At 41.6% G+C, this 14569-nt stretch overlaps 1 protein-coding gene across 2 annotated transcripts in view; it reads left to right on the forward strand.

The window, feature by feature from the left end:
- FBXW4 (F-box and WD repeat domain containing 4) overlaps positions 1 to 14569 on the forward strand; it is an 80497-nt gene continuing 65928 nt past the window's right edge. The window contains exon 1 of one of the 2 annotated variants that reach the window (XM_045568568.1): positions 1 to 856. In XM_045568568.1, the coding sequence (XP_045424524.1) occupies positions 30 to 856 (827 nt within the window). In that variant the 5' untranslated portion in view covers positions 1 to 29. The remainder of the gene's footprint in view (positions 857 to 14569) is intronic. The other variant, XM_045568569.1, reaches the window with a different exon arrangement.

Below are 14569 nucleotides of genomic sequence, written 5' to 3' on the forward strand. Positions count from 1 at the left end.
CCAAGGCCGCAGGTGTGAGGGGCGGGCCCATGGCTCGGCCCGCGCCGCCCCATGTGACCCGGTCCGACATGGTGTCGCCTCCTCCCGGGGCGGCGGCGGCGGTGGCTCGGGCTCGGCTCCGCGTCGGGCCGGCCCCGCGGCCACTTATGGGCAGTCAGGGCCGCCCAGGGACCCCCGGGAACGGCGGGCCCAGCGAGGGCGAGGGCGGGGAGACAAGGAAACCGCAGGAAGGGAAGGTCGCGAGGGGGAAGCGGAGGAAGGGGAAAGGGAAGGGTAAAGCCGGCGCAGGGCAAAGCGGAAGAGGAAGCGGGGCGGAAGGGAAGCCGGGGCCGCAGAAGGCGAAAGAGGCAGCGGGGCAGGGGGCTGAGGCACGAGCGAAGACAGGCCCGAGGAAGGAAGGAGAGGGCGGAAGCGTGGAGGAAGGGGCAAGAGGCGTCGTAAAGGGAGATGCGGGGAGTGCAGGGGGCGGGAAGGAGGCACAAGAAAGAGATGATGGGAAGAAGGAGGAATGGAGGGTTAGGACTGGGCGGCGGGAAGTCGCTAGGCCGGGGAGATCACAGGGACGAGGGGGTCAGGCTTCGGGCGGCATCGCGGGGACAGGGGCGGCCATGGCGGCGGCGGCTGAGGAGGAGTCGGCGGCTCCGGAGCCGGCCACTCGCCCGGCCGCTGGGCCTGCGCTGTGGCGCCTGCCGGAGGAGCTGCTGCTGCTCATCTGCTCCTACCTGGACATGCGGGCTCTCGGCCGCCTGGCCCAGGTGTGCCGCTGGCTGCGGCGCTTCACCAGCTGCGACCTGCTCTGGCGCCGGATAGCCCGGGCCTCGCTCAACTCCGGCTTCACGCGGCTCGGCACCGACCTGTAAGCGCCCGCTCGCCCTCCCGCTCCCCGCCCCGGGCCGGCCTGCGTCCCGGGAAAGGGCGGGGCGCCGCGGCCTGGTCGGCCCGGGGTCGTGTCGCACTACGAATTCCGAGGCCTACACCTGGCCTCCGCCGAGAGCACTTCCCGAGCATCTTCGGGGATCGCATTGCCTCTGCTCTCCAAGGCCTCCATCTGAGGAAGCCTCCCAAGAGCATCCCTCAGTCAGCACCCTCCCCCGTGGGCGGCCCCTCACAATTAGCCATCTTAAGCACTCCCTTCAGCTTTTAATTGTGTCTTTGCGGACGTTTGAGTGCCCCAGTTCCTTAGCCACTAAGGAGCCAGGCTGTGTTTCCTTCATGCTTTGGACGACTACTCCAGTCCAGGTGTAGGACCCAGGCCCGCTAAGTGGTCTCTCAATGTTTTTGCGGACATGTATCCTCCCCATCTTCTTCTAAAGGTTGCCAAGTTTCAGGGCTCAGATAAAATCAAATGTGGAGAAAAGGGCTCAGACCCTAAATGAAGGCCCTTAGTCCCAGTGTCAGATATAGTATATGACTTGATACAGGCAGAACGACACACAAAAACGGTGTCTGCTTGAGGCAGGAGGCTGGATTAGGCAGGAGGCTGTGTACAAGGCATGGTATTGCAATTTGGCCTGTTTTTGGTAGGGTCTGAGACCTGTGCATGAAAATCTTTCCTAAACCACTGAAGCTGTTAAATAGGGGGAAAATGTATGGAATTGGGGGAGAAAAAGCTTGCAGATGGCACCCTACTCCACCCAATTGGTCTTTTTTAAAGGTAGTTCTAATACAGTATAACAACATTAAAGAAAGTTTTTTAAAACAAAAAGCCATAATACACCTCTAGACTACTGTTTTCATTTTTAAAAACTTTCAGATGCACACTTTTCCCCCTTCATAATTACTGTGCTACTGATCTTAACAGAATAGATGCACAATAAATATTTGTGGACTGTACCATAATGTGATTAAAAAATCTCTCTAATATTAAACTTTCATGTTGTGTTCAGCTTTGCTATTATAGATAACAATTAAATGAATAATTTAATGCATTTTTGGGTAAGAGCTTTATTGAGATATAAGTCACATACCATACTGTATGTATTTCTTGAATTAGTTCCTTAGGATAAAATCTCAAAATGACATTATTGGATCAATGGTTATGGTTTGGAAAGGTGTTGTACCAAGTAATAGTGGCACCAGCAAAGGATGATTGAACAAATTTTATGTGAGAATTAAAAAAATCTTTGCTTCTTTAATGGGCATATAATGGTATTCCAAAGTTGTGTTATTTTGCATCTCTTTTTTACCATAGGCCAGGATAAATATTTTCCCATGTGTTTGTTTCACCTGTGAGATTGTCTTTTCCTACTTTTTGCCCATCTATTATCAGGGTCTTGATGTTTGTCTTATAAATTTGGAATCCTTGTGGGTCATAGATGTTAGAGCCTAGTTTGTCATCTTTGATGCACATATTTTTGTCAGTCAGTTCTTTTTGCTTTACTATTTTTATCCTGTAGAAGTTTTATACTTTAATCTATTAGAATCTGCCAGTATTTTGTGATTTTTTTTCCCCCCAGAGCTGAGAAATCTGTAATTCTTCCACAGACCTGGTAAATCCCTTCTGTTTCCCACTTGTTTTCTTATCATTTGGTTTTTTAATAGTTAACACTTTCATCAATATCACTTTTGTTTTGGTGCAAGAGGTGAATTCAACTTAACCAGTTTTTCCCCCTCAGTGACTACCTAGTTATCACTACAACTTTGTTAAATAATTATTCTTTCCCTTTGTTTTGGGAAGCTTACTTTTTGCCATATATTAAGGTTGTATATATACATTTATGTATATTGGATCTATATCTGAACTCTCCATTTTGTTCCACTGATATATTTCTCTATTTCCATACTATTTTAAATATTGTTGTTTTTTGATAGAGTCTAATATCTCTTAGGGTAATATTAAGGTTGTATATATACATATATGTATATTGGATCTATATCTGAACTCTCCATTTTGTTCCACTGGTATATTTCTCTATTTCCATACTATTTTAAATATTGTTGTTTTTTGATAGAGTCTAATATCTCTTAGGGTAATATTAAGGTTGTATATATACATATATGTATATTGGATCTATATCTGAACTCTCCATTTTGTTCCACTGGTATATTTCTCTATTTCCATACTATTTTAAATATTGTTGTTTTTTGACAGAGTCTAATATCTCTTAGGGTAAGATTAAACCTATTGGATTTATGTGTGTGTGTCATGTCTACATTTCTCAGCTCCCTACCAAAAAACATTCTGTGCCTATATGAGGACTTTTGTGGTTTTCATTATAAAGTTCTCACATATCTGTTGTTGCACTTACTCCTAGGTATTTCTAACTATGTTACGCACTTCATTTTTATTGCAAATGTCATCTCTTTCAGTATGTTTTCTGGCTGGGTATTACTGGTACATACGATTGCTATAATCTTTTGTAAATTTTGAACTTGATCATTTTGCTTAACTATAAATTTTAGTATGATTTTGTTGATGATAATGATTCCTTGGGACTTTGGGCTTGCAGTCTTGTCACCTACAAAAATAGTATTTTTTTTCTTTCTTGCAAGAATAATCTTTCAAAGGATGTTACTAGTTGACCTATAAGAGAAGTTGGCCAAAATGACTGGAACCCAAGCCAGCCAAGGCAAAGTTTGGCTTCTTTCTCTTCCCATAGAGATTGAATGAATGAATGAAAGAATTGATGTTTCTTTTTGTTTCCCTTTTAAATGCTCTAAAAGAGAGCTAGTGGGAATGAGTTCTGTAGCAATAATAACAACAAATGAAAATGAGTTTATAGTGTAAAATGATTTGAGACTGCCAAATGAAATTATGGCTTTATTATTTATTAGACACGTGTGTTTTGATTTCTTGCCTGTGTCTGGGTGAGGTGCCTCCGGCCTTCTAGGGAAGTTGTTTTACCATAGCACTCGATAAAGAGCAGGGTCACTGCTCAGGTTTTCTGGGTTGAGGGGAGAAGTTATGTGCATTACAGCAGGTGGAGAGAGTGTTTACCAGTGTGGTCTGTTTCTGGACAGCTGCAGAGACTTAATAAGCCACTAAGAGAGGTGGCTGTCATCCCTGAAGGGAGAAGTCATGCACCCTAGTCCTGTTAAGGCGGCATCAGGGAGCCTGGGCCCAAAGTACAGCAAGAGTATGGCTGCTTGGAGGGTAGCAGGGTTACTGTTCATGCTTCGGGTTAATTAACTGCAGACTGGATAAGCAGGATAAGTTTTTTTAAGCACTACACAAAACTTGATTTTATCAGAAGCCACATAATCTCACTGGCCCTAGTTTTATTATCTATAAAGAATGCGAATAACATTGCCTACTAAAATGAGGCTCACATGTAGAGTGTAGCTAGCACAGTGTTTAGCACATGATAACCACTCAATAAATCGTTGTAACATGGAACTTTTTAATTGCTTGGCTTCTCCTCTAGCCAGCCTGTATATAGCAAAAAAAGTGGGGATGGCTTGACTCAGAGGTGCTGCCTAAAGACAGAAGGAGGAATAAAGAAACTTCTCTGTCTCTGTCTCTGTCTCTGTCTCTCTCTCTCTCTTCCCCTCCCTCTCTCTCTCTCTCTCTCTCTCACCCTCACCCTCACCCTTTCACCCTCTCCTTCTCCCCCTCGCCTGTTAGTTTCTCTCACCTGTCCTGAATGTTTTTGGAAACATGACAGCAGAACCTGTGGGCTTAGGGCCTGTGCTCCCTGCTGAAGAGCCTCTTGATTCTCAGAAACACAAACTGCTAAGGTTTACTGACCTTCCGGCCTAGGGCAAGCCCCTTCAGTTGGCCTGTTCCTAACTGATCATAGCTTTGTTGAGTAAGATGAACTGCTTTGGTTCCTTGTGATTTGCTAATGGTCTTATACTTGTGCTTGAAGGCATTTTGGCCACTTTAAAACCACAAACAAATAATTTGCTTCCCTTTAGGCCTCTTGCCCAAACGGTGAACACTACTAGGTATCCTGAGCAGTTTTTTTTAAAGGGGACACAAAAATATTAATAGTTTGAGTCAGTCATCTGATTTAAAATAAGTTTTGTTTGAAGGTTTTATGAAGCCTGATGGAATGGTAATAGCTTGGTTATAACAATAAAAGTCAAGGAAATGTTTCATACAGTAATCTTTTAAATTTTCCCTAAAGAGTAGGGAGGAAAACTAACCTGGTTCAGTTGAGAAGAACAAAACAGTGAAATTCAGCTATCAGTTTATAATGTAAGCTTCATGCAAGAAGTAGACAGTATGATGAGGGAAGAACAGAGGTTTTGTCTGCAAATTCTGGTACTGAAAATTAACAAGAGCAACAATGGAAAGAAAAAAGTATCTCTGCATGTAAACCTATTTTTAAAAAAATATTTTTGCCAGTCTTATGTTAAAGCTTACTTGCTCTCCTTCCTCCCAAATTAAATGCTATATATTTTCAAACAGGAATTTTATTTTAAATATCCTTTGAGTAGTACCAGGGTGCTCTCTTGCATATATGCCTGTGATAGATTTGCCTAGAATTAACAATAGGTGTTTAGGGAGTGAGGCTCCTGAGGTGTTTGCCCTGGCATGTACATTCATTCCTCTGGCGGGGTCCTGTAGCCTTGGAGCTCTTTGAGGTTGGGGGACTAGGGTATCTATTTCAGTGATGATTAACGTCCAGAGTGGTGAGATAGACACAGATAAGCAGAGTGTGTTTGTTTGTTTTAAAATGATTGCGCTTAAGAGCATTTTTTTTTGGTCCAGAAAGCATAAAGTTTCCTTTCCTAACTCTGAATGGAGAAGGCATTGCAGACTGGTTACATTTAAGGTCTAAACTGATTTTCTGAAGACAGTTAACAACTCCAAGCAGCTTAGGCTTTCTCCTTTACCTTTCTGCTTTACCTAGAGAAGAGAGTCACATGTTTTCCAGTTCCTTAAAAAGTTTTGTATGTGGATGTATTTAATGTCTTAGCTGTTTTGGGAATGGTTTTCTGTGAGTTAATAAAAGTATAATTTAGTTTACAAGCTCATAATGAATAAAACAATACACTTGTGGAAGCAGGAAATGGTCTAGTGCAGTCACTACCTCCAAATGCAAACTGGAAGAATTCAAGAGGCATTCTCTTCTAAGACCGTGAGAATTATAGAAGCTGCTTATATCCTTCACAGTCTTGTAAAACTTGAATGGTAGGGGATGAATTTTCTAGCTGTCAAGGCAGAAACATGGAGAAACCCAAAGTTTTCATGATCCGCAAGATGAGCAGTCTGTAGTATGAATTCATACTGGAATGAGAACTCTGAAAATATTTCAATACTATATATACTTTCAATTTTTTGTGTCTAGAACCTTGACCATGGGTAAAGATTGGGCGTAAGCTGCTAAAATCCAACTGACAGTGAGGTTACTGAGAAGACATACAGCTTTTTAAAAACAATTATATTTGAGTGTTTAACATACAAAAGAATTACCTTTGTGTGACAACCTTAGCTCTGGGTTGACCTTTGCATTGGATTAGTTTCTAGTACTGACCTACAACCATGAAACAGGGAGAAATTCAGATAGATTTTTCTTGAGGCCAGGCTCCAGTAAATTTTGAGAATTAAGGTGAGATCAAATGTTTGAAAAAAGGAGGAGAAAATTGGGTTTTGAATTTTCAGTGAAAATTGGTGTGCCCTCTCCCTCCCTTGATCTGTAGAAACTGATTTTTGCTAAGCTTATGCCAGGTGCGTCAACCATCAGATGAGGCTGAGAATCCAAAGATTTGGTTTACTCTTGAATATCGTTTCTATTCAGCAGTCTTGCTCAGATTTGAATGGATTCAGGGGGAACTCCAATTGTGATCAAAAGAAGCAAGATGGTTGTGCTAATTAAGAATATGTTTATGAATCCTGAATTGTGACTACTTGAGCTATATCTAAAACTGAGTATAAGACTATCTGGAGAAAATCTCGTTTACGTCTTGTTAGAGGTTTGGCTGCCTTGTCTCAACTTTGAATCAGCTCTTCATTTTATCCAACCTGTTCACATTGCCCTCCCTGGAAGTCTGGGCCACCCAATGGGCCCCTTGCCTACCCCTCTTTAGCCCACAATTAATTGCCAACACATTCTTTCTTCTTCCCCTTCTTTTTTGGTATTTGACATGAGCTCAAATTGCTGAGAAAGGTGACAACTGTGAAATGAAGACAGGGCTTGGAGACACCTTAAAAAATACATGTGAAGGCCACTAAATGACAAGAGCAGACTGCCAGGCTCTTTCAAAACATCACCATGTCTGTTGACTTTCCATTCCTTGTCCACAGCACAAAATTGGAGGTCAAAGAATCATAGGAGTTAGAGATGGAAAAGACATTTGGGGTCAGCCAGTTCATTCCTCTGCCTTCCCCTGCCCCTTATTTCAAATCATTCCTTACATTATATTTTCTCTCCTAGCTCTTGTACAGTTTTCACGGTCTTCACTCAACCCAGGCTGTCACCTTTGGGGAATGATGCTGGAGGTTCTGTCCAGTTTCTCCTCAGCAAAGAGAGATGTTGCCTCTGCCCCTAGTTGACATTCGTGAACTTCTTTGTTGGTGGTCTCAGCTGAGAGACTGAAGGCTAACTGGATGTCTCTCTGTTGCCTGGTGATGGGCTTTTCTAGACAGAATTGAAGAGCATTTAGTGTATGATGATATTGGGCAAGGGATAAAGGGCTGGGGTACAAGGTAGCCATTGTTGAATTTGTTCCTAGACTTTTGTTTTTCAAGTATCTTGATCTGGAAAGGGATTTGTGTGTGTATGAGGTATGTGGTATTGGGACAGGTGGGAAGAGACAGGAAATAACATTGAATAGGAGTTTGATAAGAGCCCTAACTTGGAGACTGGTGGATTAAACGAACAAACAGACAAATAAGAAATACTAGTCCTGTGAAGCAGTAGAGGGTTGTTTTAAGCATTACGGGTTAGGGAATAAACAGAGTGGTGGGTTACTGTACAGAGCTTCAGCTTAGAGTCAAAGTGAGGGGAACAGATGGGCTGGAGGCAAGTATTTTGGGCTAGGCGATACTTGCCTTTGTGGTCTCCCTTTGCTTTAAGAAAGTAGAAAAAAGTATTATGCTCACTGGCTTGGAAGGGGGAATGGTCATTTTTAGAGGCAGCTTTGTAGGGATACCCCCAGCTCCCCCTTCTTGTTCTAGCAGCTGTTGGGAGCAGTCCGAAGGGGGTATTATATTTCTTCTGGTAACTCTGCCAAGAATGAGAGGAAATCCATAATCTGTGGGGTTTTTTGGGGGGGGGATGAGGATGGGGTGGCAGGTGATGGGACAGGGAAATTAAATTGTTTTATAGTAAATATGTTGAGATGCTTTTCCTGGAAAGCTGTTTCACTGAAAGGAATGATATTTCCCCTGCTCACTAACTCTGTAATGAGTTCCTTCTCTTTAGAGAAAGGGAAATAGTCATTGAGTACTTCTTTTTCTTTCCTCCCTGTAGTTCCAGCTTTGACCTCCCATGTTTCTTTGAATTTTCCTTTAGAAAGTCCATATTGAAAGGGTGAATCAAGATTCACATATGGGTAGTGTGTGTGCTTAAGAGAGGACTCCCTCCAAAAGTGAGTTCCTGAGGAGAACTTCTCACTCATCTCTTATCTCGGATACAGTTTGACTTTATCATACTGGCCTAGAAACTGGAGATGTAAAAACTTTCTGGGTGGTGTCTGGTTCATATTCTCTCCATCCCTTTATCCAGGCTGGGAGGGCACCAGGGATTTTGAAGTCTGGCCACTTGGGTTGAGAACCGGTTTTGGTGACTAATATGGAACAGTTTCAAGATTAAAAACAATAAAAAACAACCCTAGGAAGCAGAGCAGTGTAATTATGTCTCACATTTCAGATGGGAAGTCCAGGGAAAAGTCATTTTAAAGGTATATAAACAAAGTTCACCTCTTTGTCTGCTAGTGCCTAATTCATGACTCACTTAGAGGAAGGCCTGTTCACAAAAAAAATGGTGGCATCTTTCTTGCTGTTGTTTATTTTTAGAAAGTGCTAGGTCAGCCTTTCTAAAAGTAGTATTGTGGGAGTCTTGAAAAACTAATTATGTAATCAAAATGAGTGTGGGAAATGCAGTACACCACATCCCCTCTCTTGGGGATTGCAATGTCCATTGGTGAATTAAAGGCACTGAGAAGTCCTGTGATCGAGAGATGTTTAATTTTGTTTTAGCTAGCGTTGTCCAAAATGTTTTCATCATAAAATTCTTTTTTCCCTGCTTAATATCTCATAACGTCTTGTAGAACACACATACCATTAAGTGCTCTGCAAATGCAGAACCTGACCAATGGCAGGAGGAAAAGGATGTGAACATGGCCAAACTCAAAATCTTAAGCTCATGCATGTAAAGGATCAGGGTTATGCTCAGTGCTTCCGAAACTGCTTTGGACAGCACTGATGTGGGTGCCACATTGAGATACTTTATCTGTAGCTGGGCATAGTGGCACGTGCCTGTAGTCCCAGCTACTCAGGAGGCTGAGGCAGAAGGATTGCTTGAGCCCAGGAGTTTGAGGTTGCAGTGAGCTATGATGATGTCACTGCACTCTACCTGGGGCAACAACAACGACAAAAAAAGATACTTTATCTGCTCAAATTACTTTCCTGACCCTCTCTAGCATAAGAATTTGGAGACTTCAGTTGAATTCTTAAAGATGTGGTATGTTATACATTTTTAGGAAGGGCCTTTGGAGCTACAGGTTGACAACGTAACTTGCCAAAGGGAGAAACATACCATTCAGAACTCTTGCTTAAGCAGTTGCTAAGCAATGTCTATCAAAATACCTATCATGCTAGGACCACAGTTCTCTCTTTTTGTGTCAAAGACATACTTTTGTATGATGTCAGAATTTTTGATAGTACATTAAAAGATTAAAGGCAGGATGTCCTTTTTTTAAAAAAGCAAGTTTCAGAAAATTGAAAAACCTGTCCATGGTTATTTACACTATTCATGCTCTCGCGTGTTATTATTTGAATAGAAGTGTTTACTGCCCTGACCTTGTTCGCTTATATCCTTTGAGGTAAAGTTTATACATGTTCCTCTGAACATGTAATCTTCCTCTTATTTGTAGTAAGTTGTATCATGGGCCACACTGTGGCTTAGTGTCAGAAATCCTTATAAAAGTATGGATCATTAGTTGGACAACAATAAATTCTATAAATTGTTAAAATTTGGCCGGGCGCGGTGGCTCACACCTGTAATCCTAGCACTCTGGGAGGCCGAGGCAGGTGGATCGTTTGAGCTCAGGAGTTCGAGACCAGCCTGAGCAAGAGCGAGACCCCATCTCTACTAAAATAGAAAGAAATTATATGGACAACTAAAAACATATATAGAAAAAATTAGCCAGGCATGGTGGCGCCTGCCTGTAGTCCCAGCTGCTCGGGAGGCTGAGGCAGAAGGATTTCTTGAGCCCAGGAGTTTGAGGTTGCTGTGGGCTAGGCTGACGCCACGGCACTCTAGCCTGGGCAACAGAGTGAGACTCTGTCTCAAAAAAAAAAAAAATTGTTAAAATTTGATGGGGTACTTATTCTGTTATACCACTTGTCTGCAGAATGCTGGTTGAGAGCCACTTTTAGAAGCACTAAGAGGTTTAAGACTTGATCCTTTGGATTTTATGACCATATTGGACAAACAAGATATATAGCTATGAAAAGCTAGGTTTTGCAATGCCTAGATTTATGGTAGGTTCAGTCTAAGAGTTCAGATGACATGGGGAGGAATGTCTGGAGGAGTCAAGGAAATAGAGGCTTAACCTGGATCTTAAAGAACAGGTGAATTTGACTAGTCCCCAAAAGAGGGGAGCGAGCATTCGTCAGGGACAAAGGTAGGCTGGTGTTGGCAGCAAAGGTGAAGGTATGGGTATACGAGTGAGAGTAGAAGCGATGGGCTTGGCTCTCTCCAGTTACATGGTGTGCATAGTGTGGAGCATGGAAGGAGAAGTTGAATGGGTGGGCAAAGTGGGTGGGCAATCGGGGGCCTTTCAAGAGAGATGTGGGTCAGCTTTGGCAGCTCCATGCGCTCCTTGTGCATGGTCCTATCCTCATCCTGGCATGTTTCCTACAATCTCTCTTCATCCTGAGTGTTTATTCCCTGTTCCCTGGCTAGAAAGGTAAGCAATTTGACATGTTATAATGATTTTTCATTGGATTTTTTTTTTAACCTAAATTATAGAACTCTGCCGCTGAGGCTATTGAAGGATTCGGTATAATCTAAGTATAAATGAAGAGTTAGAAGTTTCTTATCTTGGGCTGCTTAAATACTTGTACACTAAAGCCAGATTCTTAGTATTGGTGGAAGAACTGGTGGGTACAGGCAATATGGGGGAATATCTGCTTTCTGAAGAGGAAGAAGATCAAAGAAATAAAAGAGACAGTGTTAATTTAAAATTCTAAGCCCTCAGCATCATTTGGCATAGTCCTGTCCCTCACTTCTTGGCCCAGTGCCCCTCTACATGGCCTTGTTTTACACTTGTGGACAAACACCTTCCTTCTCTGGGTTTCCAGGTCAGCAGGATGTTATGCTTATGGAAATCATTCCAGCCATGCAGTTAGACAGCACTGGCAGCATCAAGGTGAATCAGGCTTGGAGATGGGGCAGAGAGGGAAATTGATCTGTGTTCCAGGAGTTTTCTGATTTTAGAGATCATATAGATTTCAGACCTTTCTGATATACCTACACTTCCACTTCCTTCCCCCAAGCCATTTTTCAGACTAGGTTTATTTATTTGCTTTTGGTTTTGAGGTGTGAGCAAGAAGAGGGGAAATGAAAGGGCATTCTAGATAACTGCCTAGATTAATTTCTGTGCCTCTGGACTCACTTGCCAAGATTTTAAGGGGCCAGATAGCTTACTGTGGGTGCATGTTGTATTGTTTTTGTTTAAAATAGGTCATGCGCCCAGGAATGCAAACTCTAATGGTTACTAAGTGCCGGAAAGCTGAGAGGAGGGGGCCAAGTGGAAAACTGAGCCTGAGGCAAGAGAATGACGCTGGGAAAATAGCAGTTCAGCCAGGCCCACGTATTGCCAGTCATGGAGAGATTTATTGACAGGGCACTAATCTTTTTTTTGAGGGGAGCACCCTCACTTTACATCAGTAACCATGTGGGAGAAATGGCTGGCCATAGGCCATTTCAAGAGTGGTGGCAAGGGTCCTTGTCAGATTCCAAGGGGCACCTGCTCCTGTCTTCTCAGGTACTTTTCTTCTCTTGGCTTGCTCTACCGACCCCCTTTGAATGGACAGTGACAAGTCCCTACAGAGTGGGAGGGACACTTGTTGTTAAAAATTCCTTTTGATTTTTCAGGTGTTGAAGCCAATAAAAATAAAGATATGCTTTGGCCACCAGCTAGGGAAACCGTAACATCAAAGATGATTGGACAGAAGAGATGAAAATGCTAAATTGTTAAGTTTCTTTTAACAAAGTGGTGCTTTCTCAAGTCAAAGCCACATGGAATAGTTTTTATTAAAGTTGAAATTTGATTTGAAGGACCACAGCCAAGTATTTAGATTATAGTATTCATCTTGGGAGAGGATGCCTGCACCTGCTGTTTAGTAGCAGCTTTTAAAGTTCAACTTTGAAAGTTTCTTGCTGCTGTGATCAAGCCCTCAGGGGAGTGCTTTGACCCTTAGTAAAGTGTCACCAAGTGGCAGTTAAGTGACCAGGGAGATGAGAGAAATGTTGTCCTTATCCCGATTCAGTAAATATGTTGATTCTTTTCCCCTTTTTCTTCCTGCTGTGATTCAGAATATTCCATTTTTAGTTTCACTTCTACCCAGTTAATTTTAAACCTAATTCAAGAGGAGAGGTGTACCTACAAATGATCTCTTCTTTTATGTTTGGGAGAGATTTGTAGGTAAGAGTTTACAGGGAAGTCAATTTTTTTTTTTCATTTAGAGTTCAGTTCTTTTGGTCTGTCCTGTTAACAATCTTTTACTGTCTTCAGTTTTTTATATATCTGGTAGTGTAGATTGCTCTCTAGTAATGTGAAACCAGGGACCACATTCACCCAATGGAAGAATTCATTAAAAGATTTTAGCCTTAACATGTGCATACCCAAATCCTAATCATTCAGCCTGAAAGATAACCTATGTTTGATATTAGAGGAACAATTTCTAGTAGTTATAACCAAACTAATTAGAAGAAAAATAAATGATTGTTAGATTAGTATTAGTGATGATACCATTAGTGGATAATAACTAGTACACATATTTATATTTATGTAAAAATAAATAATCTTTTTTTAGTGATTTATAACTTACTATGTTTTAGATGTCATCTTTAAAACACCACAATTGTATGAAATATTATCCTCACTTCATATGTGAAGAAATGGACAATTAGAAAAGTTAGTTACCTGGGGTATATAATTAGCAAGAGGCAGGACTGGGATATAGATCCCAGTTAGCTGAGTCTGCCTTCTGTGCTTTTTGTATAACTTTATAGATTACTGCTGTTTTGTTAAAGATAAATAGAAAGGCATAACAACAATTATGTGGTATATTAAATTGCTCACTTCGTAAAGCATCATCTGTGTGTATCTTCTGACCTGTTATTTATGAAGACATAATTTTGTACAGTGTCTTCCCACCTCTATGTTTATAAATTTGGCTTAGTTTTAAAATTACCATTATTTGCTATAGTTATTTACAAAATCTTTTGCTGTCCTCACTCACATTTGTCATTTCTAATGGCAGTACATTCCATTGTATTAGTATACCTTTCTCCCCCACAGACAGACATTTGGACTATTTCCAGATTTTAGCTCTAATATATACCTGCAGCTATAAATGTCTTTGTAAAAATATTTTTTCTTTTGAATTATTTCTTTGTGAAATAGGACTCAAAGTTGGAATGCTAGATCAGAAGCTATCACTTAATGACTTTTATCTTAACAGAGGGAATTCCTTTCTGAAAGACTGTGCCAGTTAAATGTGCTACTAGCAATATGTAACCAAACCCAAATCCTCTATGAAACTAAAAGCTATTAATGTTGGTTTTTTCCACTCAATAGATGTGAGGTGTTACTTTAAAAATTGTTTTAAGGTGCATGTCTGTAACCTATTATTGTGGGATGTTTCCCCCAGTGTTTTGTTTGTTTGTTTTGAGATGAGATCTCTCTCTGTTGCTACCAGCTAGAGTGCAGTGGCATCATCTTAGCTCTCTGCAACCTCAAACTCCTGGGCTCAAGCAATCCTCCTGCCTCAGCCTCCCCAATAGCTGGGACTACCAACCTGTGCCACAACCCCCAGCTAATTTTTCTATTTTTGGTAGAGACTAGGGTCTTTTTCTTATTCAGGCTGGTCTACAACTCCTGACCTCAAGTAGTCCTTCCGCCTCAGTGTCCCAAAGTGCTGGGATTACAGGTATGAGCCAGCACGCAGGGCCTCCCCAGTGTTTTACTGTGTGAACACTGTGTGTTAATACCCTGTCAAGGGTGTTTTCTTGATAGATTTTTATCAGCTCCCTAAAAGTGTTAGAGATAAAACTTGTATATGTAGTGTTAATTGTTCATTTTCACTTGTTGCTTTCATTTTATTTTCTTTTTTCTTCTGTGCAGTATTTCAAATTTAATGGGATCAAACTTGAATACTTTATAATCGATATGTTTCTATTTTTATAATCTGGAAATGTTCTCTGCTCTTCATTGGTATATGTATATA

This window comes from Lemur catta, chromosome 14 (genome assembly GCF_020740605.2).
Source record: "Lemur catta isolate mLemCat1 chromosome 14, mLemCat1.pri, whole genome shotgun sequence".
Lineage (NCBI taxonomy): Eukaryota > Metazoa > Chordata > Mammalia > Primates > Lemuridae > Lemur > Lemur catta.